This window comes from Dasypus novemcinctus, chromosome 3 (genome assembly GCF_030445035.2).
Source record: "Dasypus novemcinctus isolate mDasNov1 chromosome 3, mDasNov1.1.hap2, whole genome shotgun sequence".
Taxonomy (NCBI): domain Eukaryota; kingdom Metazoa; phylum Chordata; class Mammalia; order Cingulata; family Dasypodidae; genus Dasypus; species Dasypus novemcinctus.
The window spans coordinates 91472618-91497336 of NC_080675.1; the positions used below are offsets into that span (position 1 = coordinate 91472618).

At 49.5% G+C, this 24719-nt stretch overlaps 3 protein-coding genes across 5 annotated transcripts; 2 read left to right on the plus strand and 1 right to left on the minus strand.

The window, feature by feature from the left end:
* The first annotated feature begins 2993 nt into the window (after positions 1-2993).
* On the plus strand, positions 2994-6102 carry SDR39U1 (short chain dehydrogenase/reductase family 39U member 1). The gene is made up of 6 exons (XM_004462539.5): positions 2994-3116; positions 3417-3523; positions 3611-3693; positions 4023-4144; positions 4918-5061; positions 5337-6102. Exons 1-6 carry the CDS (start codon positions 3101-3103, stop codon positions 5747-5749), a joined length of 885 nt encoding a protein of 294 aa, XP_004462596.1. The 5' UTR covers positions 2994-3100; the 3' UTR covers positions 5750-6102.
* A 1406-nt stretch (positions 6103-7508) lies between these two features.
* KHNYN (KH and NYN domain containing) lies at positions 7509-18628 on the minus strand. 3 transcript variants are annotated; one of them, XM_058293647.1, is made up of 8 exons: positions 18535-18628; positions 15925-16142; positions 13644-14746; positions 13388-13518; positions 13206-13302; positions 9753-9860; positions 9446-9547; positions 7509-8872 (listed from the first exon to the last, which is right to left on the minus strand). In XM_058293647.1, exons 1-8 carry the CDS (start codon positions 18626-18628, stop codon positions 8620-8622), a joined length of 2106 nt encoding a protein of 701 aa, XP_058149630.1. In that variant the 3' UTR covers positions 7509-8619. The 3 variants fall into 3 exon arrangements, with proteins under 3 accessions (XP_058149630.1, XP_058149633.1, XP_058149632.1); XM_058293650.2 differs by lacking the exon at positions 18535-18628 and adding an exon at positions 16757-17049; XM_058293649.1 differs by lacking the exon at positions 18535-18628 and adding an exon at positions 16311-16645.
* Positions 16953-23386, plus strand: CBLN3 (cerebellin 3 precursor). The gene is made up of 3 exons (XM_004462534.4): positions 16953-18233; positions 18592-18711; positions 19020-23386. Exons 1-3 carry the CDS (start codon positions 17934-17936, stop codon positions 19215-19217), a joined length of 618 nt encoding a protein of 205 aa, XP_004462591.1. The 5' UTR covers positions 16953-17933; the 3' UTR covers positions 19218-23386.
* The last annotated feature ends 1333 nt before the right edge of the window (positions 23387-24719 follow it).

Consider the following 24719-nt stretch of genomic DNA (forward strand, 5'->3'; position numbering starts at 1 on the left):
ATTCAAATCCCCCCTTTCCAGAGGCGGGCTGAGGTCCATTCTTCAGACCCCCTCCACTGGGAGAGCTTCCCAATAAATTTTCTGCCTGCAATCATCAATCTCCATGTCCCAGTGAGTGCCTTTTCTCCAACACTCACCCAAGTCTGTTGCTGATTTCTGGAAGGGTTCAGCCTTCCTTCTTTCTCTTAAGGCTCCATGGTCTCAGCTTTCTTCTGATCTCAGCTGTAGGCTGGCATAGGGCTCACTTCTTTCTGGGCTCAGCTGTCCTGCTCTCTTCACAAGGTCAGCATTAAACTATCAAGTAAATGGCTCATCTCTCTTCCAGGGGCACAGGATCAAAGCTGACAAAGTCTCTCCTCTGGTCTCTATGGAGCTGCTCTCTTCCCATGTGTATCTTCTTTGTGTTTCTTCTTGAGTGACTGTCCATTTATATAGCCCACCAAGGTGGCAGGAAGTCAACTCTGGGTCACACCTTACTGACATGGTTGAATCAAAGTCCTAATCTTAATGTAATCAAGTAAATGTAAAACCTTTGAATTTAATAGAATCAAAGGGTATCATGCCCAGCGGAAAAGACCAATTTACAAACATAATCCTTATCTTTTCTGGGTTTCATAAATAATCTCAAACTGCCACAGACAGGGAATGATAAAGGTGGAAACCATGCAAGTAAATTGAGAAGTAGAAAATGGAAACCACTCTTCAGTGGTTTGGCAGTGAAGGTAAGACAAAGAGTGAAATGGCTAGAGGAAGAATTGGCTTGCAATTTTTTTTCTCTTTTATAATTCTATGGGCAATTCTTTTAAAATTCTGATAACATATATACAACCTAAAATTTCCCATTTTAACCACTTTCAATTATACAATTCACTGCTGTTAATCATTTAGGTTGGTGCAAAAGGAATTGCAGTTTTGGACCATGAATTTTAAATCATTATAACTAGGGTCAAACACATCTTTATTAATCAAAATAGGAACCATTACAATCAACACATTTTTGCAAATGAGAAATATGCTTGTTTATTCCTGTAGCATAAAAATCTATGCTTCAGGATTCCATGAACTCTTGGAAAGCATTTTCTGCATCCTGCTAGTTGTGGAAGCATTTTCTCTAGAAAAAGTTGTTGAGATGCTTGAAGAAGAGGTAGTCAGTTGGCAAGAGGTCGGGTGGATATGGTGGATTAGGCAAAACTTCGTAGCCCAATTTGTTCAACTTTCAAAAGCATTGGTAGGGCGACATACAGCTGGGCATTGTCATGGAGAATTGGGGTCCTTTCTGTTGACCAATGCCAGCTACAGATGTTGCAGTCTTCCATGTGTCTCATCGATTTACTGAACGTACTTCTCAGATGTAATGGTTTTACCAGGATTCAGAAAGCTGTAGTGGATCAGATCAGCAGCAGACCACCAAACAGTGGCCATGACCTTTTTTTAGTACAAGTTTGGCTTTAGGAAGTGCTTTGCAGCTTCTTCTCAGTCCAACCACTGAGCTGGTTGCCACCAGTTATCATATAAAATCCAGTTTTCATCGCACATCACAATGTAATCAAGAAATGCTTCATTTTTGTTGCATAGAATAAGAGATGACACTTCAAAACAACAATTTTTTTTATTTTCAGTTAGTTCAGGAGGCAACCACTTATCAATTAAGCTTTTTCATCTTTCCAATTTGCTTCAAATACTGAATGACCACAAAATGGTTGACGTTGAGTTCTTTGGCAACTTCTCATGCAATTTAAGAGGATCAGCTTCAACGATTGCTCTCAATTGGTCATTGTCAACTTCCAATGGCTGACCACTAACTCCTCATCTTCAAGGCTCTCATCTCCTTTGTAAAACTTCTTGAACCACCACTGCACTACCCATTCGATAGCACTTTCTGGCCAAACGCATTGTTGATGTTGCCAGTTGTCTCTGCTGCTTTACCACCCATTTTGAACTCAAATAAGAAAATCACTCAAATTTGCTTTTTGTCTAACATCATTTCCGTAGTCTAAAATAAACATAAAATAAATAGCAAGTAATAAGTCACTAGCAACAAAAGAAATGCACATTAAAATGACATATACCATAACCACATTTATGCCAATGTATGCCTCCAAAATATACTCATCAAGTGCAATGAATGTACCACACTAATGAAAGAAGTTGTCGATGTGGGAGCAGTGGGAGGTGCGGGTAGTGGGGTATATGGGAACCTCTTATATTTTTTAATGTAACATTCTGTGTGATCAATGTACTTTTAAAAAAAAGAGTGCATGCCAATATCAAACAGCAAATTTCAACACTGCAAAACCGCAATTATTTTTGCAACAACCTAATATATTCACAATGCCAAGCTACTACCAAAACTTTTCCATTACCCCCAAACAAAAATCCTGTACCAATTAAGCATTATGTCCCCATTCCCCACTCACCCTGGCCTATGATAACCTGTAGTCTAGTTTGACTCTGTCAATTTGCATATTCTAATTAATTCATATAAATGCAACATACATTGCACTTTGGTGTCCGGTTTATTTCACTCAACAGGATGCCTTCAAGTTTCCTCCATGTTGTCACATCCATCAGAACCTCATTCTTTCTTACAGTGAACTAATATTCCATTGTATATATATATCACATTTTACCCATTATCTCTTGATGGCCACTTGGGTTGCCTCCAGGAAACTGGTTATTTTAAGATGAGGAAAACTTGAAATGTTTAAATGCTAATAGGAAGGAGCAAGAGAAGGAGAGAACAGGCCAAGTAGAAAGAAACGCAGAGTACCTCTGATCATTCTCTTAAACTACTGACTCACTAATCCAAAATTCGAGGGCTTGGGCAGCTTCGGTTTTAAAAGGTTTTTTCCCTGCACTATATCCTTCCCTCCTCTACCCGCTCCCTCTTCTTTCCTCGCCCCTCAAGCACGTGCCCACATCAACCGGCCCGCCTCCCAAAGAAATGAACGGCCTCTTTAAATTCATCCGGGTCGTCAGGCTGGGCACGCCCATTCTCAACGCCATACGGCCTCGCCTGCGTAGCAAGAGCCTCACGGAGCGCGGTAGCGGGGGAGGAGTAACTCTGAATCTTGCACAGGCGCGATAGGTCCTGGTCGCTATGCGAGTGCTTGTCGGTGAGGGAGGGCGGAAGAGGAGATTTGGGGCGGGTTTTGTGGGAGGAAGGGTTTCCCAGAGGTTGCGGGCCAGGCTGTTTCCAAGGAAGGACAGTCTTGACGGACAGCTGGGCCTTGGGCTCCTGGCCCAGGAAGCCGAGTTTCCCTAATCCGTCTGGCCTGTGTTATCTCTATCGCGGGGGAGGGCGACGAGGAGGAGGGGAGAAGTCTGGAGTCACAGGGGTTGGCACCGGAGGAGGGGACACTTGCAAGGACAGATGGAGCCCGTGGGAAGATGAGCAATTCGTGTTTTCCCACCAGGTGGCGGGACAGGCTTCATTGGGACGGCGCTAACCCAGCTGCTGAAAGCGAGGGGCCACGAAGTGACGTTGGTTTCCCGGAAGCCTGGGCCTGATCGGATCACGTGGGTATGTCCGTCCTCCAGAAGCTGGTGAAAAGGGATTGTTTGGAGACACGGGGCGGGTCCTCGGGGCACTGTCTACTTTCTCTGACAGGATGAACTCTCTACCTCTGGGCTGCCTTCCTGCGATGCTGCTGTCAACCTGGCCGGAGTGAACATCCTCGACCCTCTCCGAAGGTCAGCCTGGGCCGTAAAGTGGAGAGAGGGCCTAATTCTGATGAGAACGCATGAGCTGTGGATAATGGAACTGCCAGAATAATACTTATCCCTCCCCACCCCTACACACCCACCTTCTCCTCTCCCCAGTCAACTCAGCTGACATTTGTCCTCACACATAACTCAGGATGCCCAGGATAGATATGGCTTTTTCCTTTGTAGGAGACATGGGCCATTTCTCTGCAGCATTTTACTAGAAGTGGGTATAGGTGTCCCAGGGAAAGAGAGGAAGGGGTATACACATATGCTGTTTAGTGTGGCTCTTTATTTCCCCTATATTTCTCTTGCAGGTGGAATGAAGCCTTCCAAAAAGAGGTACTCAGCAGTCGCCTGGAAACTACCCACATCTTGGCTAGAGCCATCACAAAGGCCCCACAACCCCCCAAGGCCTGGGTCTTAGTTACAGGTGTAGGTATGCACCAAATCACCAACTACTTACCTTAGCCAAGGGAAGGGCGGAGAGGTAGAGGCCCTTCTGGTATGCATGCCCCAGGGCTCTGGGCTTATCTAAACACAGAATTTCCTAGGCCCTGGATCCATACAGTCTCCCGATCTTTGTGTACATTCATTGAGAAACGGGGACCCTCAGAGAGAGTGAGGGAAGTGGCACTCCTCCCAGTGCCTTCGAAATTCCACCAACTCTCAAGTCCCTTGCTTCTCATGCCACAGTTCTTTAGGACCAGTGTTCCCATTTCTTGTATTTCACTTTGGAGACCAAAAAACTGCAAACAGATATAATGTAAACATCAGTCACTAATCTAGGTGTTTTACACATATTGCATCATTTTATCCTAAAAACAACCCTATGAGGCAGGTACTATTATTCATTCCCATTTCACACATGCAGACATTCTACCCAGAGAAGTGATTTGCCTAAAGTCACAGAGCTAACAAGTGGTTAAGCTTAGATTAAAATTCCACAACCAGATACCCAAGCTTTGTTCTCAATCACTACACTCCAGTGGCCTCTCAGCTTACCCAGCAACCAAAGATAAGAGTTCTTCCAGGGCAGGTACAGGCCCATGCTCCAGAGATGCTTAGGGATAAAGTATCTAGGGCTGTGCCTTCCCTTGAGGAAATCCGAAGAGCCAAGGAAACTGAGACCAAGGGGAATGTAGCGTTGACCGCAAAGGGCCAGGGCAGGACCAAGCACACCCAGACAAACAAATGCTGTTCTACCCACAGCTTACTACCAGCCCAGCCTGACTGCAGAGTATGATGAGGACAGCCCCGGAGGGGATTTTGACTTTTTCTCCAACCTCGTAACCAAATGGGAAGCAGCAGCCAGGCTTCCTGGAGATTCCACACGCCAGGTGGTGGTGCGCTCTGGTGAGACCAGGGGCCTGGACATGGGATAAGGTTGGAGCACCTTCTCCGGGCTGGGGGAATGGTGAGATCAGGGGAGCTGAGTTTACAGAGAGAGTGCCACCACTTCTGGCCAATTTTCAGATAGGATGGGAAGAGAGCCATTCCCCTTAGCTGTCTTACAGAGCTAAGGCAGCTTGAGAAGAGTGAGGAAGGAAAAACTGAGAAACAGGGAGGAGCGCAATGGGGCTGTTCGGAGGCTGAGAAGATTCCTCTGTACCATTTCTTGCCTGCTCTAGGAATTGTGCTCGGCCGCGGGGGTGGTGCCATCAGCCACATGCTGCTGCCCTTCCGCCTGGGCCTGGGGGGCCCCATCGGCTCTGGCCACCAGTTCTTCCCCTGGATTCACATCGGGGACCTGGCGGGAATCCTGGCCCATGCCCTTGAAGCAAGCCATGTGCAGGGGGTTCTGAATGGAGTGGCTCCAGCCTCCACCACTACCAATGCTGATTTTGCCCAGGCTTTGGGAGCTGCCCTGGGCCGCCCAGCATTCATCCCCTTCCCCAGCACTGTTGTACGAGCTATCTTTGGGCGAGAGCGTGCCATCATGTTGCTGGAGGGCCAGAAGGTGGTCCCACGGCGGACACTGGCCGCTGGTTACCAGTATTCCTTCCCAGAACTGGGGGCCGCCTTGAAGGAAGTTGTAGCCTAAGAAGGGGGGTTCATGGCAGGGGGCCGGTGTCCTTTCCTTCCAGTAGAGACCTCCTGGGTAGATACTGTGAATAGGCTCAGGTGCTCCTCTACTTGAGCTCTGAAACCATACAGTTTCTAGGGATTCCTTCTCCATATTTCTCTCCCTTTATTGCTATAACCTATTTAACTGAGAGACTGTCCTATATCTCAAGGTTGTGATCTCATCCAGTTAGGACTTCAACCCCTTTGACCTCTTCCCAAAGAATTTCCAAGCTTGATACCCGCCTCTCCATTCATTCCTACCTCACTTCCCCTTTATGCAATGTAGAGAGTGTTGTGCAGTTTAGGAAATAAAGATAAATTATCTCACTAGCTTTGGCTCATCTGTCTGGCCTAGGTTCTCTTGGAATTTACTTTAAGATGTCATGCTAGAATGACTCTTTCCTCTAAATTAGGTTTTGTAAGTTACAACGGGCAAACATCTCTCCTCACTCACCTGCCCCTTCTTGGTCTCTCAGTTGCTAAAAGATCTGGTCACAAATGTGGGGCATGAGGTCATAGTAAAAATAGAGAGACTAGAGAAAGAAAGAAATGAAGACCCATTTCTGTTGAATTCTGTGGTCACCCTGCATACCTGTTAACAGACCACCATCAGGATGCTGACGGTAGGAGACAAGGCCCAGGTCTAGGAGAACATTCAGTCGTCTCACCAAATGGGAGAGAATTAGTAAGACAATTACAAACTGGTCCTGGTCCTTCAAGCTGCAGCAGGACAAAGCCAACATCCTGAAGTTTAGGGCTTCCCTCCCATCTGAATGGGGCCACTTCAGTCAACCAGGGTCCTCGGTCAGCCTGTGGCCTATTGCATGTCCCATCATACTGAAGGTGAAAAGAGCAATAAACGAAGGATGCAGCAACCAAATAGTACAAATTCAATCCTGCTATGAATAAGAGTCCCACATGTTCATCAAGGACCCTTTCCCTTTTTACCTACCCTGGTATCTACCAAAACTTGACCAGAAGTCCTTCCAGCTCCCAATTCAGGTCAGAGTAATCAAACTCCTTTCCTCCTCGGGGAGTATGGGTTATCTGAGTCACTGTCACCTCCCTAGCCAGCCTCTCCCATTCATCGAGCCCCAGCCCAGGTCATACAGTCTAGTGGTGTAGATTACCAATTATCAGAGTAGGGGACAAGCATTCTGGAACGCAGGAACTCCTATCATAATTCTGCTCCCTGTGCCAGTTGCTGGAATAAGGAACTGGGTAGCAGTACTCAACTCTCCGTACCACTTAAGAGGAGCAGAAAGAGCCTGAAAAGAATCAAGCCCAGGAGCCTGCTGCAGGGCCTGGCCAGAAGAGAATTCAGGGCTTCTGTCCTAGTGATTTATCTGGTCTTAAGCTCTTTAGAAACCCTAAATTTCTAAAGAAATTTGACTGGTTCTGTATTGTTCCTGAGGGAATAACCAGCCTCAAAGGTAGAAGTAACAGAAAAGTGTATTTTGGGCTGCACTGAAGGACTAATGATTGATACTCTCCAAAGATGGAATGTACTACCTTGTGAGGTAGTAAACTCCCTGGCACAGGAATACTTGCAGATACAGGATGATGACCTGTTGTAATCAGGGTAGAGAGAAAATGTCCTGGTGTGACAGTGGACTTGGTCTGGCACCTTCCAACTTTGACTCTTTGGTTTTCATTTTCCAGATAATTGATTCATCAAGATACAAACTATAATCCATCCCCATACACACACACACATACACACACACACACACAGCAGAAGTGTGCCTTGCTTTATGCAACATACATGTTCTATAGAGAAATGTTAGGGTCAGATCACATTAACAATGAATGTCACTAAAGAGCACATCTTCATTGGTTTGGCGATTGCTCCCAACACTTTAGCAAGTGCACCTAACCAGGGAGTTTCCCATACAATCATTAATCCATAAACAAATACCTGAATGCAATAGGAGAGCTGCCATTTAAAGGAACCCTGAGAGTATTTTGGTAATGCAATCACCCCCAAATTTAACTTTTGTAAATGTGGATTTGGAGGTTGCCCAAAAGGGATGCAGCCATTATAGGGCACATTAAAATCCAGGGCACAGGTGGATGCCTTGGAGATAAGAGGACCCCACAGCTCACTCTGAAAGTGAGGTCCAAGTTAGGAATCGTATTTAGGCACAGGCATATATACCTGAGACTTGGTCTCAGTACCTTTCCTCCCAGCTTTCCCAGAGGTTCTCATTTCTCCTCCCAACAGGTATTTTACTCCCGATTTATAGACAGAATAAAGGCCATGCAGCTTGATCATGACCACAGACAGGCATAGCTGAGACTAAAAGCCAAGTCTCCCCTGCCTTCTCCATCTGTTCCCTGACACCCCACTGTGACCCAGCCCACATAACCCCACAGCCTTTCCAGGATCCCAGAGCAGCAGCCAAGGGGGAGAAAAGGCTTAGCTTTCTTGCTACCTGGGACTCCTTTCTTCCCTCCCACCCAATCCAGTCTCCATTCCCAAGTCAGCTTGAAGGTGAAGCCAGCAGTCCCTGTCTCCAGAACTTCAACTTTCTAGCAGGTCTGACTCTCTGCGGAAACCCTCAACTAAGGCAAGGTTGAGAAGTTAAGGCTGAGTTTCTGCTTCTTAAAAGCTGGTTGAGGTCCTGACTCAAGATGAGACCAGGTCACTTTATGGCCCTGTCCCCAGAGTGCCCCAAGCAAGAGCATTCCCTACTCTGAATGCTCTCCTTGCTGCTTCCCTGACTCAAAGCACCAGCTCACAGTAAGTCTGGGCCAGGGTCTGAGCAGCAGAGGGACTATCACAAAAGAGACTGAGGATGGTAGGTTTGGAGCTGATGGAGCAGCAGCCACCCAGGCAGGTGAGGCTCAAAAATTGAGACTGAGCAGGGCCTCAGACAGTTGATTGATATCCCGGCAATACGGCTCCCGCTGCAGAATGAAGTCCACTTTGTGATCCTGGCCCCAAAACACCTCTAGCAGCTGGCGCCGGAGCCTCTCTGTCTCACGGGTCTTCCGAATGCCACCACTGCCTTTTTCCTCCTCTTCTCTCTCCTGTTGCTCTTTACCATGTTCTGCAAAGCCCCTGGGAAGATGCTGAGCCTCAGAAGACTCCTGTGTCCTGGGAAGAAGCAAAGAGAACAGGAAGAGCCGATGACATCCTGGAGAGAAATTAGAGTTCAGCTAGCCTCCTGACTCCCCACCCCATTCAACTGCCCTGCCTATTCTTGGCTCTGGGGGAGCAATCCTGAAATTCCCCAAGCTGACCACTGAGTGGCAGTATCAACTTAACCTCTGAAGGACACCAAAGTTTCTTCAACACCAGGAAGGGGAAACCTGCCACTAAGGTGATCTAATTCCAGTACAAGTAATTGTACTTAAGAGTCCAGCAAAGGACATTCTGAATACAGACGGCTACACCTAAAAGCAACTATCTTTCAAATAACACCATTTAAAACACTGATTGCGTAATTAGGAAAGCTTCCATTCCAGCCAGGAGGCTCTGAGTCAGGATTCATTGGGAGGCAGTTAAATGACAAGCCCGAGGCAACTCAATCTACTACAGAATTCAGCTGGCACAAATTGAGATCACACTCCCAGCCAAGTCTCCAAACCAGCAAGCTCCTCCCCAAGCTCCTCCCCTGCCGAGGGAAGGAAAGGGCAGGAGGGGCTGCCTGCAGGAATGGGGTGTTACCTGACTGGTTTCTTCAGGAACTCATCCAGGGTGGGGCCATTTCTGCCCAGCGGATCATCAGGGACCATAAAGAGGTTTCCCACAAAGGTAAAGGGCAGCAGGCTGGTTGGAGACAGAGAATATGTGGTCATGGGGGGGCCCTGCCTACCTCCCAGACAGCTGAGACCACCACCACCAGAAGTTGCTGGCTACCAACCTTCAAGGCAACTTCAACCCCTTCCCAGAGTTCCCACCTGGATTCCAGAGCAGAACTGGTTTTAGAAAAGGTCTGAGTCTGGGCCCTGTTCTTGGGCAAGGGCCCTCTCACCGCTCTCTGATGATTGCCATCCACTTCTTGGACTCCTCTGCCAGGTCCCGAAACTGGTCGTTGGAGACGATGATCCCATCGGTCTCTTCAGCCAGCTTCACCATGAACCTGTCTCAAGAACCACGGCAGCTGTTCTCAGATTGTCCAAGGCTCCAACCCGAGAGTGTTATGGACTCTCATGGCCCACTTCTGGTGAAGGAGATCTGGCCCCTCGCCTCACCTTGGCCCAGCATCCAAGTGACTGACTGGATTCAGGGGCCGTGGGTTAGGAAACAAAGATGAATCTTAAAGAGGGCACCCCTATAGCATCCCCTGTACTCACCACAAGCCCTCAGCCAACACTTCATAAGGGGCTGTAAGATCCGCTCTGACCCTGTCTTCCTCCACGCTACCCCACCAGTCACAAATCCAGCATGTTCTTTCTCTGAAAAGCCTTCCACTCTGTCCTCTTTCTTTCCAGTACCCCCGTATCACCCTACTTATTAGGATGCTACAACTGAGGTATTGCAAAAGCCTCCAACTGGGGGAAAGGAAAGGGGAAGGCAGTTCTTGCCTTCTGCCATTTGCAACCCTCCAGTCTACCCTGCTGAGAACATGCTCTTCCCCTAAGCAAAATTCTTCTTCAGTTGCCCTTTACTGAATAAAGTCCACAAGCCCACACCTGACAGCCAAGGCCCTCCAGGACCCAGCTCCCAGCCACTCTTACAGCCTTACCTCTCATGTACCCACAGCTCCAGCCAAAATCAATGATCAGATTCCACCCTCTTCTCCAAACATGCCCTGTGCTTCCTGACTTCCATGTGTCTCAAACTATTCCCTCCACCTGGACGGTGGTTCCCAAACCTCACTGAGGGAACAGAATCACCAACAGAGTTTTTTAAAAACAGATGCCTGGGCCCTACTTTTTTAATTCTACAAAATTCTACTCTGGTAGGAGTCATGAGGTGAGGGGTGGGGATCTTTTAATAGGTTAGAAACAGAGAGAGCCACACCATCCCACCTCCTTCTCAATCAAGGAAAATGCAAAGACCTCCCTTGCCACAACACCCAGCCAGAAGTAGGCGCCCCTTCCTCGAGTTCCTGCAGTGTTTGGTATAGAGTTCTTCTGGCTCTTTGAATTCCAGGAAGTTTTGTTTCTGTGTTTCCCACTTCCTTCCACAGGCCACACACCCAGTACTAGCTGGGCAGTCAGTATTTGAAAGACAATGTGATTCAGAGGGGACTGGGAATTAGAATCAGGTGTAGGAAGTGGACATGATTCAACTGATAGAGCGTCCACCTACCATATGGAGGGTCCAGAATTCAATACCCAGGGCCTCCTGACTTGTGTGGTGAGCTGGCCAACATGCAGGGCTGCTGCATGCAAGGAGTGCCATGCCACACAGGAGTATCCCCAGCATAGGGGTGCCCCACGCACAAGGAGTGTGCCCTGCAGAGCCGTCCCACGTGAAAAAAGCGCAGCCTGCCCAGGAGTGGCGCCGCACACATGGAGAGGTGACGCAGCAGGATGACACAAGAAAAAGAGACACAGTTTCCCGGTGCCGCGGACACAGAACACACAACAAATGGACACAGAGAGCAGACAACCGGGGGAGGTGGGCAGAATGGGAGAGAAATAAATAAATCTTTAAAAAAAACAAAAACCTGGTGTAACAGAGGTCTGGCTCTGAGTTTCTTTTTGGGAGACAAGGTAAGGAAATGAGCAAAAATGTATATGCCTGGTATTTTCTGGGTAAGTATATTTTATTATCATGTTGTGTCCTATCTTGTTCGGCAATGCTCTCACAGTAGGTCTGTGCTGTGAACCACCTTGCTTATTCACTGTCACTAAACAAAATTCCAACTTCACAGTGTATTATCTACCAGGTCTTACACAATGTGTAGACATGCGCCTTTAAAATTCATTAAAACTGACTCAAACTTCAATTTCAATTGTTTAAATGCTGATGTGGAAAAGTACGTTTTGTGTCATAGATAATCCGTGAATCTAGTATAAAACAGAATAGTACTGGAAGAAAGTGAATTGCCCTTCTATAAAATACCATTTACTTGTTTGAGGGTAAAAGTTAAATATCTGAAAAGACAAAACATGCTCATATGGCTTAGAAACTGTTTAGGAAGTGTATTTGGCTCAACTGATATGGCGTCTGCCTATCACATGGGCGGTCCAAGGTTCAAATCCACGGCCTCCTGACCCATGTGGTGGGTTGGCTCATGCGCAGTGCTGATGCGCGCAAGGAGTGCCGTGCCACACAGGGGTGTCCCCCGTGTAGGGGAGCCCCACACACAAGGAGAGCCACCCTGCACGAAAGCAGCACAGCCTGCCCAGGAATGGCACCACACGCACGGAGAGCTGACGCAGCAAGATGACGCAACAAATAGAGACGAAGATTCCTGGTGCTGCTGACAAGAACGCAAGCAAACACAGAAGAACACACAGCGAATGGACACAGAGAGCAGACAATGGGGGGGGGGGGCAGGGGAGAGAAATAAAATATAAATCTTTAAAAAAAAAAAATGTTCATTTAAAACTGAATAATATACCAGAGAATAAAGAAAAAACTTGTAGTTGTAAAAAATTTTAATTGCTTAACTTTTAAAATCTGTCCATTTTCCATACTATGTATGTACACTGGGGAGGGAATGCTTTCCTGTTTGTTTGTTTAAACCACCTGGCAATTCTACTCATGAGCCTTGAGTTCTCATTCTTTCTCTGCCTCTAGCAGCCTTTGCCAAGATAGTTAATCATTGTTGCCCTCAGTCACCAATAGAGATAAAACCTTCTGCCACACCTGTCTGGGTCCATGCGAAGTTAAGAGGTACTAACACTCTACTTTTGCCAAGCACCTTAAATCAGGCAAGCACAAACCTCTTCTTTTGATATTCACAAGGAGGGTGAATGATGGAGGAGGTCCGTGAGACCAAGAGGGTAAGTCACTAAGATACCTGGGCCACAAAGTCAAGGAGTAGTACAATCTGGGGCTCAAATTCAGATCTTCAAATTCTATATCCAGTGATCCTTCTCTTATGGATTTGTATAGTATTATTATTCATGGATTGTGACTCTTCATTTAAAATCATTATTTTGAAGGTCTACTTTGGTTTTTCCTTTGTTAATGTTGTTGGAGATTCTTGGGAGCATTTCCCTCTGTTTAGAAATCTGGGTTGTAAGAAGGCATCTGTCAGCTATTCATGCCACCAGCTTTCCAATCTCTTCACTAAACTCATACTTCCTAGAGAGCAAGGCACTGTATCAAGATGAGGGATCATGAGGTAGTCTGATAAATGATGAATAGGCAAACGCATTGCCTCAGTCCACCTCATCTTGCCTGCAGGGCCAGGTTTACCTACCCAATCGTAAGGGCACGTGGGGGAATAACCGGCCTCTTCCCTGCCATCTCAGTCTCTCACTGGGCTCCATGAATATAAGCCTGGGGCTGGGAAAGAAGGTACCTGTCATCATAGGAGGAGATCCTCTTGCCATCCATGACTCGCGAGGGGGTGAGGGAGAGCAGGCTGAGGGAGTACAGCTTTTGCAGAAAGTGACCCTCTACAGAAGAAGAGGAACACACAGGGTTATCCTTAAGGTAGAAACAAGGTCCATCCCAGGCTACAAAAGACCAGGACCAGCTCACCTCTAACTCTGGCATCCTTACTGAAGCGCCACTGAGGCACAAAGACAGTTATGTCACGGTGCCCACGGTCCCAGAAGTACTGCACGGCAATGGCAATGCCCCGGCTGGAGAAGTAGTGCTGGAGGCCATGCCTGCAGGGGCAAGGAGTCACAACTCTGGGCACAGAACTCTGGCCCCTCAGCACATATCCTCAAGGCAGACGGAGGCACCTGTCTCAGGCTCCTCCCCAGGGCCCCCAGCCCCACCGGGTACTCACACCATGGCCACGTTGCTGCCATCAATGACAATATGGCGGAGGTCTGGCTGGCCAGGGACATTGGCAAGGCACAGGGTGAAAGGGTCCTGCAGGGCCTCCTGGAAACGCTGCGTGCCAGTTACCAAGTTGGACCCCCGGGTTCCTCTTTTCCATGGAGATCCCCGGCCTCGAGCCACAGTCTGCTGCTTGTCTCCCTTGTCTCCCCGATCTCCATGGTGCCACGGGGGTTCAGGTGCAGGGGGAGGGCTAGGCACTCTGGGAGGTGAGGCTTTCCCATTGTGGAGTCTCTGGAGAAGGGAGGCTCCCCGAGGCTGACTTGCCCTCTGAGAAGGGCCATGGGCACTGGGCGGCTCACCCTGGACATATACCCCTCCTCTCTGCTGAATCACCCCCTCCTTCTCCAGAACCTTCCCCTTCGGAGGCCCTGCCTCCCCTAACTCTCTGCCCCCTAACTCTGGCCTGAAGGCCACTCCTCTCTCCCAGGTGTCTTCTCCAGGCAGCTCCTTCCACCCCAAATCCATCTCCCTGGGACCACCCTGTTTTCCTGCCTCCTTCTCCATACCATGTCTCCCTCCCCTAGACTCTCCCCATCCCCCTGATCCAGTGTCCTGGGACTCCCTGCCTTCATTCAGGGCAGCTCTGACTCCCAGGTGCTGAGCACCCAGCAGGCCTGGGCTCCTCCCCTCCCAGGAGGAGAGCACTTTCAGCCCCTGTCCCCGGGACGCCTCCTGCACCAAGCTCAACAGTTCCTCCTGGACAGCCAGGGGCAGCTGCAGCAGGGCCTCTCTGTGGGTATCCCCCCGGGACTGCAGCAAGGCAGAGAAGTCTCCCAGCACTTCAGAGGCTCCAAGGGATGGCCCTGGCTGCAGGTCCCAGCTCAGCCGCTCTGCCAGCTCCTCCACCCGGCTCTGAGCCATAACGAAGGCCTCCGTCAGGCCACTGATCATCACTGAACCAGGCGCCCCAGGCACCAGGTGAGCTGATGTGCTCCAGGTCAGGCAGTCAAGGAAGAAGCCCTGGGCTCCGAGGAAAATGCAGTGTAGTTTGGGCGGGTAGTGGATTTCATCCTGCAACTCTGGGCTGCACAGACCTTTCAGGTACTCCTGGAGAGGAGGGAAGAAGGGGCAGAAAAAAGGAAACTGCTGGAATCCTAAGCGGCCGGGTCACCCCTTCAGCCTCATTGCTCTGAGTTCCAGGATGCCTGAGCAGAGCAATGGAGCCCCAAGATAAAAAGAAACCAAGAATCTCAGTTCTTTCTCTCTTTTTTTTTTTTAAGATTTACTTATTTTTCTCCCCTTCTCCCCCCACCCCAGTTGTCTGTTCTCTGTGTCTATTTGCTGCGTGTTCTTTGTCCGCTTCTGTTGTTGCCAGCGGCACGGAAATCTGTTTCTTTTTGTTGCGTCATATTGTTGTGTCAGCTCTCCGTGTGGGCGGCGCCATTCCTGGGCAGGCTGCACTTTTATCGTGCTGGGCGGCTCTCCTTACCTGGCGCACTCCTTGCGCGTGGGGCTCCCCTACACAGGGACACCTCTGCATGGCACGGCACTCCTTGTGCGCATCAACACTGCGCGTGGGCCAGCTGCACACAGGTCAAGGAGGCCCGGGGTCTGAACCGCGGACCTCCCATGTGGTAGCCAGATGCCCTAACCACTGGGCCAAGTCCGCTTCCCAGTTCTTTCTCTTTTTGACTGACAGCCTTGGGTCAGTATTTCCATTGAGAACGTAATTTAAGATGTCATTATAACTAACTGGTTACGGGGTCATCTCTTTTGAAATACTTAATGTCTATATGTAGGTGTTGTGTATTTCCGTAATGATCATCATTGCTTTTACTAAACTTATGCTTTATGTGCCTTATCACATTCACGATAAATGCAATGAAGTGAGTAATGCTACCACTCCCATTTTATAGAAAAGAAAACTGACTCTAGTCACAACGCCGATAAGTGGTACAGCCTGTGCTGAAACCTATCTAACTCCAAAGGAACCGATGAGGCCCAGCCTCCCAACCCACAGTGAATTCCTTGGTGGGCCAGCCCTTTTAGCCTGATTATTCTTTCCAAGTAGCACAAATTGATTTGAATAATCACTCCCAGGTCCTTCACTGCAAAAACGAAACCGAAACTCCAAACAATTATAGAGGTGAGAAGTCTTTCAAAGCCCTGGAGCACTAAGATGAGACAACCAAGAAGTAAAAACTCCTGCCCAGCTTCCTCCTCCCCTCTGCCTCTGTGGGGTGGGAGTCACCTGTCGCTGGACAGATGGCAGGAGGGGCATTTACCTTGGCCCTGCTGGTGTTCTCCTTAGGGCCCTCGAGCTGCAGCCAGATGTGCGGGTTCTCAGGGCAGTCCTTGGAGAGGACGCTCATCCCCACACTGAAGATGCGCTCCACGTGGGGCTGCTGCTCCCTCACCTTGACCTCGGCCCCTGCAGACACTGCAAAGCGGTCGGGAGATGGGGAGCCAGCCCCCCAGGTAGGCATGGCTGCTTTGCCCAGCCCTGGAAGGAAAGGAGGAAGCTCAGAGCTTCACGGGCCCTGTGTCTCCCAGCCCATACCAGCTATCAGAAGTCCACACCAAGTTCTCAATTCTGGTAAACAACTCCAAGAGGTAAAAGGCATCTGGTCCATCTTGAGGGAAGCGAACATCAGATTACCCCAACACGGACCTTTCCTCTCGAGAAGAATCATGGATCAACAAAGTCGATATTTGGGATGGCCTCTGGCCTTTTAAAAATGGCCACAGCCATCGGCACGAAGGGTCGGGGACTCCAGCTCGGTCTGCAGGCAGAGTCCTGGGTACGCCTCTCCTCGGGGGGCTCTGTAATCTCGAGTCCAAAGCGGCCTCTTAAAGCTGAATCCTCACCAGGGCCCTGAACCACTGTCCACTCGGATCCCGGGTCTGCCATTTCCGAGGTTCTTGCCACTCCCACCCCGTCCCCTTCCCCTTCCCCCGCCGTCGGAGTCCCACTCCAGGCCCGCGTCGCACACCCAGCCCCCGCGGGACGCGCCCCGCCCACGGCCCGCGCCGCCGCGGGGAAGCCCCCGCCCGGGTCGCGCTCCCAACTCCCGCCCCCGGGTCCCCGCTCCTGGGGAAGGGGGATGGGGCGCCTACCAGTCCCGGCCGCCCGCGCCAGGCCTGGGGTCCGCCGACGCCTCCCTGTGTCCGCCGGGACCCCAACCTCGCCCGGGCCCCCACGCCCAGGGTAGCGGCGCCGGGGGCGCGAGTCCGTGGGGGGGCCTTCCCGGATTCTTCACCCGGCGGGGACCTCTCCTCCCATCCTAGCGAAATGTTTTTTCAATCACTTCCTGTCCTGGGGCGGAGACAGCGCAGCTCCACCTGGGGGCAGGGCCTGCGCGAGGCCCCGGAAAGGGCCCGGCGGCGGGGGGCGGCCTCCTCGCTCTGGCCCCTCCCCACCCTCCCCCCTCCTCCCCCACCCCCCTCCTCCCCCCTCCCCTCCCCCTCGGTGGTCCCGCTCCTCTCCGCTCAGCCTCGCCGCGACCCCCGGGTCCCGGACCGTGCTGCGGCTATCGCTCAGCCCAGCCCGCCCCCGAGCGGTTCTCTCTGCGCCTCCCTCCGCTTTTCCTCCCGGTTCTCGCTAGTTCTGGGCAATTGTTTTTCGCTGAAGAGGAACACCCACTCATTAAAAATTGGAGGTAAAGAGTCTTAACGGTTCATCCGGTCCAGGATGAGGATTAGGGAGACCAAAGAGGGAAAGGGACTGACCCAAGGTCACCAGTTAGTGCTGCTCTTGCCCCACGCACTTCCCGCCAAAGAGGTTGCGGGGTAAAGACAAAGGGGTTCCTTTTTCCAACAAATGGAAAAGATACCACGGAGGATTGTAGACTTGCGACGTATTTTAAAGAAAGGGGAGGAATGAGGAAGGAGCTGTAGGAACTGTTTCACAAGCTCACACGTGCATCCACACTCAGACTTACCCGTATTTACGCAGTGCACACCCGCGCTCCTCCCGGCTAGGGGCGAGGCGGTCCCGTCAGGCGCCTCATCCCTCCTCTCCCTCCTCTCCCTCCTGGGGCCCAGCTGCTGTCATGCCCTGCCCTGCCAGGAGGAGGGAACTGCAGTGCCAGCAGGAGAGATGGACTGAGGCAGGACAGAGCCATGGGGCCCAGACAGGCATGGAGAGGGAGGTGCCAAGGCCAGGTGACCGTGAGAGAGAGGGCTGAGGAGCAGGGTGAGGGGTGGCAAGCACCTTGGGGAGAGGAGTGGAAACCGAAAGGAACAGGGAGAGGGGACGGAAGACCTACCTGGTGGGTCTCCCGGCCACTCAGACATGCTGGGAGCAAAGCAAGGCCAGCCAGCAGGTCCTCTGGCCAGTCCCATGCTGCCTTTGGCCCTGATGCTTTTGTTCCTGGGGGCCGGGTGGGCCCAGGAGGCGGCAGAGCCCATCCTGCTAGAAGGCGAGTGCCTGGTGGTCTGTGAGCCTGGCCGAGCTGCTGCAGGGGGACCTGGGGGAGCAGCCCTGGGAGAGGCACCCCCTGGAAGAGTGGCATTTGCTGCAGTCCGAAGTCACCACCATGAGCCAGCGGAGGAGACGGGCAACGGCACCAGTGGGGCCATCTACTTTGACCAGGTAATCCTGCCTCCGCCCCCTGCCCCCCGTCCCCACCATGGGACCTAGGAGGACCCTGGAATCAACCATCCAAGCCCACTTTGCTGCCCCTTTGATTTTAAGGAAACAGCCCCCTACATCTTCCCCTAACGAGGACGGTCGCCCCTCGACCCCACTGTTTCCTTTCTCTCAGCTCATATACACCCCTTCTTGCCCCTTCTCGCCATTTCTTTTGAATCCATGCATTCCTCCTGTTGGATCCTATTTGCCACCCCTTCTTTTCCTTACTCACTACCCCTTTCCCCAGCACCGCAAGTAGTACCTGCGCTGAGCCACCGGCACCCCCTTAAGGCCCACTCAGCAGGGTCTGCTTCCCCAGGTCCTGGTGAATGAGGGCGGTGGCTTTGACCGGACATCAGGTTCCTTCGTGGCCCCTGTCCGCGGCGTCTACAGCTTCCGCTTCCATGTGGTGAAGGTGTACAACCGCCAAACCGTCCAGGTCAGGAGGGGAGTGGGGTCAGGGGAGGGAGGGAGTGGAGCCCGGCTGTCCCCAGAGCAGACTCTCCACTACTCTGTGTCCTGGGGGAGGTTGGGAGGAAAGCCTCGCAGAGGGTGGAGGATGTGCAGCCAGACACTGGCCACCCCTCGGTCCCCCAGAAGAGTCCACTCATCCCCAGGTTTCCAGGATTCCAGAGTGTCCCTCACTGGGGCTGCAGAAAAGAGAGGAAGCCCTTGGGAAAGTGAGGGTTCTGAGGTAAGGGAAACCCAGGGCTGGAGAAGGGGTGCTGACTGGGCTCCCCTCCCCAGGTGAGCCTGATGCTAAACACGTGGCCTGTCGTCTCAGCCTTTGCCAACGACCCTGACGTGACCCGGGAGGCAGCCACCAGCTCTGTGCTGCTACCCCTGGACCCTGGGGACCGGGTGTCCCTGCGCCTGCGCCGGGGGAACCTCCTGGGTGGCTGGAAATACTCAAGTTTTTCTGGCTTCCTCATCTTCCCACTCTAAGGGCCCAGGTTTTTAAAGGATGAAAACCCAGCCTCTGACTGCTGCCTTCTGCCCTCTGCTCTTTCCTGCCCCAGAAGCAGCATTTTAGGCAGGACAGAGGCTCCTTCTGGCTGCCTGTATCCCGCTCTTTGCATGGAACCCTGTACCAAACACCCAAGATTAAGAACAGCGAAGATTAGCGCTCTGATGTCTCTGGACCTGGCCCCCTCCCACCTGCCCCTCCTATGCCTCTCAACTTCCCCACTGCATCTCTGTGCCTGCAGCCCCAGGATCAGGGCAGGATTTGGGCAGTTAGGGACCTTGCTCTTCCCGTCCACCCTCCCCCAGCCTCCTGCTCAGGGCTGTTTGGTGGACAGGTGACACAGGTGAGCCTGACAGAACCCCACAGGGAACCAGATGGACCAGCCTCGGCATACCCTGCAGGCTCCTTCCTCTGAGGAGTGCCAGCGTCACAGATCTCAGCCCACGCAGTAAGGAGCTGAGCCAGCACCGTACGGGCAAGGACAGGCAGCTTGGCCATGAGCAAGAGTATGGAGAGGACCATGGAGCAGCCTGGTCATGGCTGGTGGGGCAAGAAGGCAGGTGCACCCAGCGTGAACATGGTACACACTCTGCAGGTACACCAGGGTAGGCAGTCAGCGGGCGGGGGGTCTGGGCGTCCATCTGGGTCAGGTCCTGGGTGAACTCTGACTCTCGCCTCTCCCAAGACATGGGGGGTGTGTATGTGCTCTGGCAGTTGTTCCATGAGTGGAGCTAAGAGCAGGGTTCCGGAGCTGCCTTGGATAGCTGGAGGGGTGTAGAGAGGCTCACGCATGGACAAGTAACAGAGCTCCGTGCCATGGAACACACCCGTGACCATGCGTCCTCTCTCACTTGGCCACCTCCTGGACCTGCTCCACCTCTGAAGTCACTCCACGCTTTGGCTACCACCTCTTTCCTCCCAGATGTCTCACTTAGTTACCTTTACCTTACCTGTTCCCACCTATGGCGTGACTTCTTTTCTTTTTCCTGATCCATGCAGGCTTCTTACACTTCTTCTTAAACTTCCCGTGACCTTGGATTCCATGATCCATCCCTTTACCACTTTCCTGCCAATATCTCTATCTCTCTCTCACTCTTTCTCCCTCTCTCCCTCTCTCCCTCTCTCTCTCTCACACACACACCAGTCCATTGGCCCACCATGGATGAAACTCAATAAAGCTACTGGAGTGTGGTGATGGGTGAGACATTGTTAGATCACTAAAGAGAGAGGATGCAATTGCAGTTTGGGTCAGAGTTGGAGGGGTATAAGCACATACAGAGAAAATAAATGTAGAATTATGTATTTATGTATTAGAGTCTAATAAAAAAGGAATTAGTAATGTTTGAGTTAAATAGGAAATACTAATGTGAATTTGTGGTTTTCAAAAGAAATATCTTTTTCATATCTTGTCAATGAAATACTGTAGAAGCATCAGGAACAATTTTATATGTGTTCTTAGCACCAGGATTTCTATCTCAAATATAATAATATTTGAGGGCCCAGGATTCCTTGGAGAATAACTCCATGCCTTAAATAACACTAGGCCTGGAATGTGTTACTGATGACAGAAAGCAAGGATACTTTTCTAAATGTATAGAATAGCGCTGAAAAGACAAAAGAACCAATTCAAAGAGCTTCCCACTTGCCATGTTATGACAATTTGACCAACAAAAGGAAAATATTTTTTAAAAAAGGAAATAACATAGGCAATTGAAGCAAAGTGAATTTTTAAAATCCATGAATCCATAATGATGATACTTGGGAAAGAAGAAGTCACTATAAAGTGTGCAAAAAGGTAGTTAATCTACAAAGGAGTGAAGAAGAGTGAAAATAATAGGATGTTTTAAAATTGAATTTTGGTAAGTACAGGAATGGAAATATAGTAGGCATTTTGTCTGTTCATAAAGTACATTTATTTTTCTTTAACTGTATATGTAGGGAAAGGAGGGTACAGAGAACTCTGAGTAAAACAAATAACAGAAAAAATTGGAGCCATGCCAAGAATGAAAGAGACTGATCAGCACATTACAACCAGGACAAAAGAGAGTCCAACAGTTTATTACAAGATGATGAAGTAGTCAAAAGACAATTGCTTTCTGCTCAAACATGATCCTTCATCTCCTAGGAAGTGAAGCCACTTTGTTATCTTACTAATTATAGTGAGATGTTAATAAGGCAAAATAGGGAGGCAGACGCAACTCAAGTGATTGAGCTCCCACCTTCCACATGGGAGGTCCCTGGTTCAGTTCCCAGTGCCTCCTGAAGAAGGCAAGGAAACTGACACAATGGGCAGGCACAGTGAGCTAATGCAACAAGAGGCACAGGAAGAAAAACATAATGAGACACACCACAAAGCATGGAGTGGAGGTGGCTCAAGCGATTAGGCACCTTCCTCCCACATCGGGCCTCCTAGGTTTGGTTCCCAGTGCCTCCTAAAAGGAAGACCAGCACACAACAAACAGGCACAGCAAATGCAAACAACAAGGGAGTGGGGAGAAAGAAATAAAATAAGTCTTTTTTAAAGAGGCAAAATGATAAGGATTAAGTTTGTCTGTAACAGTAAAACCCCAAATCATAATGACTTAAGCTGGAAGATTATTTCTTTCTTTTATAGAAGAGTCTGCAAAATAAAAGTACAGGGATGGGATGGCAATTTTATGATCATCAAAGACAATTTTCCCCTCTTGCTCTTCTACCATTCTTAGCTTCCCAACTCATGACCCAAGATGTCTCTCCATTACATCAGCCTTAGAGCCAGTGGGAAGGAAGGAGGAAAAGAGAAAGACACACCCCCCTCTAAAGAAGCTTTCTGATTAGATCTCATTGGCTAGAATTTAGTCACATGACCATACCAAACCTGGGAGGGAAACTAGAAAATACAGTCTTTATTCCAGGCACTCATGCCCAGCTGAAAATCAGAAGTTTTATAGTAAGAAGAGAGTGGATATCAGGGTAAACAACTAGAAGTTTTTAAAAAGGCAACTGGGTCAGATCAATTTGCAAATGATGACAGGAAAGGCAGTATGCTCGTTTTCTTTTTCTGTGTAACATATTGCCACAAACCTTTTGGCTTAACACAGTACCTCCTTATTATCTCAGTCCCTGGAGGTCAGACATCCGGCCTGGCAAGGCATGCCTGGAATCTCTGCTCAGATTTCACAAGGCCAAAAGCAAGGTTTCGGCAGACAGGGCTGAGTGCCTCAACAGGAGAGCAGTCGCCTTCCAAGCTCATTCAGGCTGTTGGCAAAATTCAGTTCCTTCTGGGGGTCCCTGGCACCCTCCATCTTCAAACCATCAACCACAGGCCAAGTCCCTCTCACACTTCTCATCTCTCTTCCCTCCCCTTTGCCGTACTGTTCTAACTCCCTTGGAGAAAGTTTTCTGATTTTAAGGGTAAGAACTTATGTGATTAGATTGGGCCCAGCCAGGAAATTCAGGATCATCTTCCTATTTAAGGTCTATAACTTTAATTACATCCTTTTGCATGTAACATAACACATCACAGGGTCCAGAAATCAGGGCATGGACAGCTTTGGTTCCCATTCTGCCTCTTCAGTCATTAAGCTTAAAGATGAAATCACTTATAGTAAAGGCATCCGGTTGCAATATACTACAATGCATGTGAAAGAGGTGGGCTTGAAGACGGCCCATGGCGTACAAGCTGAACACTGGCTCAGGTTTTAATCACCTTGGGTTGTTAACCAGTTCCCAGGTCCCAACCAAGAATTAGTTGACAGGTACTCCAAGACCTGGGCTGAAACTGAGATCGTTCTTCTTTTGGATAATCCAAATTCAAAATTTGGTCTGAAATGCGATAATGTCCATTGGGTCTACAAACCCATTTTTTATAGTGGGTTAAGTGTATGTGTAATAAATTTTAGAATCCTTGTAATAATTTGCATGCTTTTCTAAAATATCTGAAATTTTTAGATAAGCTGACTTATTAGACTGGTAATTCTACTGAAATATGCAAGAACCTTTGATTAAGTTTGTAATCAGTGTTTAAACTATTTGATCTGTAAAATATACTTTATTGATTATAAAATAGCATTTAAATGTTTTGACAGTTTCTGCTTAAGTAGATTTATGAAGTTAGTAGATTAAACAATAAAATATGGGTATTTGTGTTCTTCTCCATGTACAAAAAGCTCCTCTGATATGAAGGGTTCCAACAATAGAGTCCAGCTATCCACCTTCCTTACACCCATGCCCTGACAGCTAATTGTACACAGAAAAGTCCCACCACTGAAGGGTTCACAGTGGATCTAAATTGATGGCCTCCAGCCACACCTGGCCCTCAACACTCCAAGCAGGTCTTCTCAGGTTTCCTTTGCCAGCTTCTTTCCTCATCATCTCTAGAACAACTCAAGCCCTGATCCCATTTCCTGGACCCCATTTCCTCCAAACATACTCTCATCTTCTACTCTCCTCTCTATGTTAATCTTCTCCCCCTGTACTCCTTCCCTTCAATAGTTAAATAGGTTCAAGTCCCTAAATCTAAAAGAGAAAAAAAAAAAAAAAAAAGATAGGTATGTGATTGAAAACATAGACATAGATGTCCTCAGCCCCCTGCTAGCCCCTGCAGCTACCTAGCATCATCTCTTCTCTTTAGAACCAAGAATCTTTAAAAAAAAAAAGTCTATGTTAACCAATTGCTCACTTCTTAATCACTTGTCAGCTATGGCCTCCACCACTCCACCTGAACTGTCCTCAGTCAGTCACTCATAATTTCCTTGTCACTAAAGCCAGGGGACCCTGCCTAGTCCTCCTGATACTCAGCCTCTTCCTAACCTATGACCCTGTGAGCTCTCCCTCCTTATAGAAGTGCTCTCCACCCACCTTCCACGACTGTGTATTGCCTGGTTTCCTTCTAGCCCTTCTGGCTGTGACCCAGTTTCTTTTCCAGGCGCCTTACCTCTGCCCATTGCTTAGGCGTTGGCTTACCTCAAGATCCACCCTAGGATTTCTTCTGTCTTCACCTAAAGCACTCTCAAATGCACAAATTTCCATCCACACTTTTATCTCTAGCCAGGATCTCCTTCCTAAGCCTCAGAACCATACATTGGATGTCCCACCTTAAAGTCAACTGCAAAACACCTGAAATTTTTAGGCTTTCCTCCTCAGAAACATTCTCCCTCCCTTGTTCTCTAAGTCTGTAAGAGAAACTTCCTGGTGCCCAAGCCAAAAATTCACTGTTATCCTCAATTTCTTCCTCTCCCCTAACCCCATATTCATTCCCTCCCACCGGTCAGTTCCATCCATTGCTTTCCATCCACCCTGCCTCAAACTACCAATCCTTCAACCAGCTTTCTGCAAAAACCTCCTGGTTGGCCCCTCGGCTTCCGGTGTTTCCTCCCTCAATCCATTCTCCACACTAGGTTTGCTCTAAGTGAGCTTCGTTGCCTAAAGCCCTTCAGGGGACTTCCAGTGGGCTTCCGAATGAAATCCCTATTTCTCACTACGGTGCAAGGTCCTTCCCG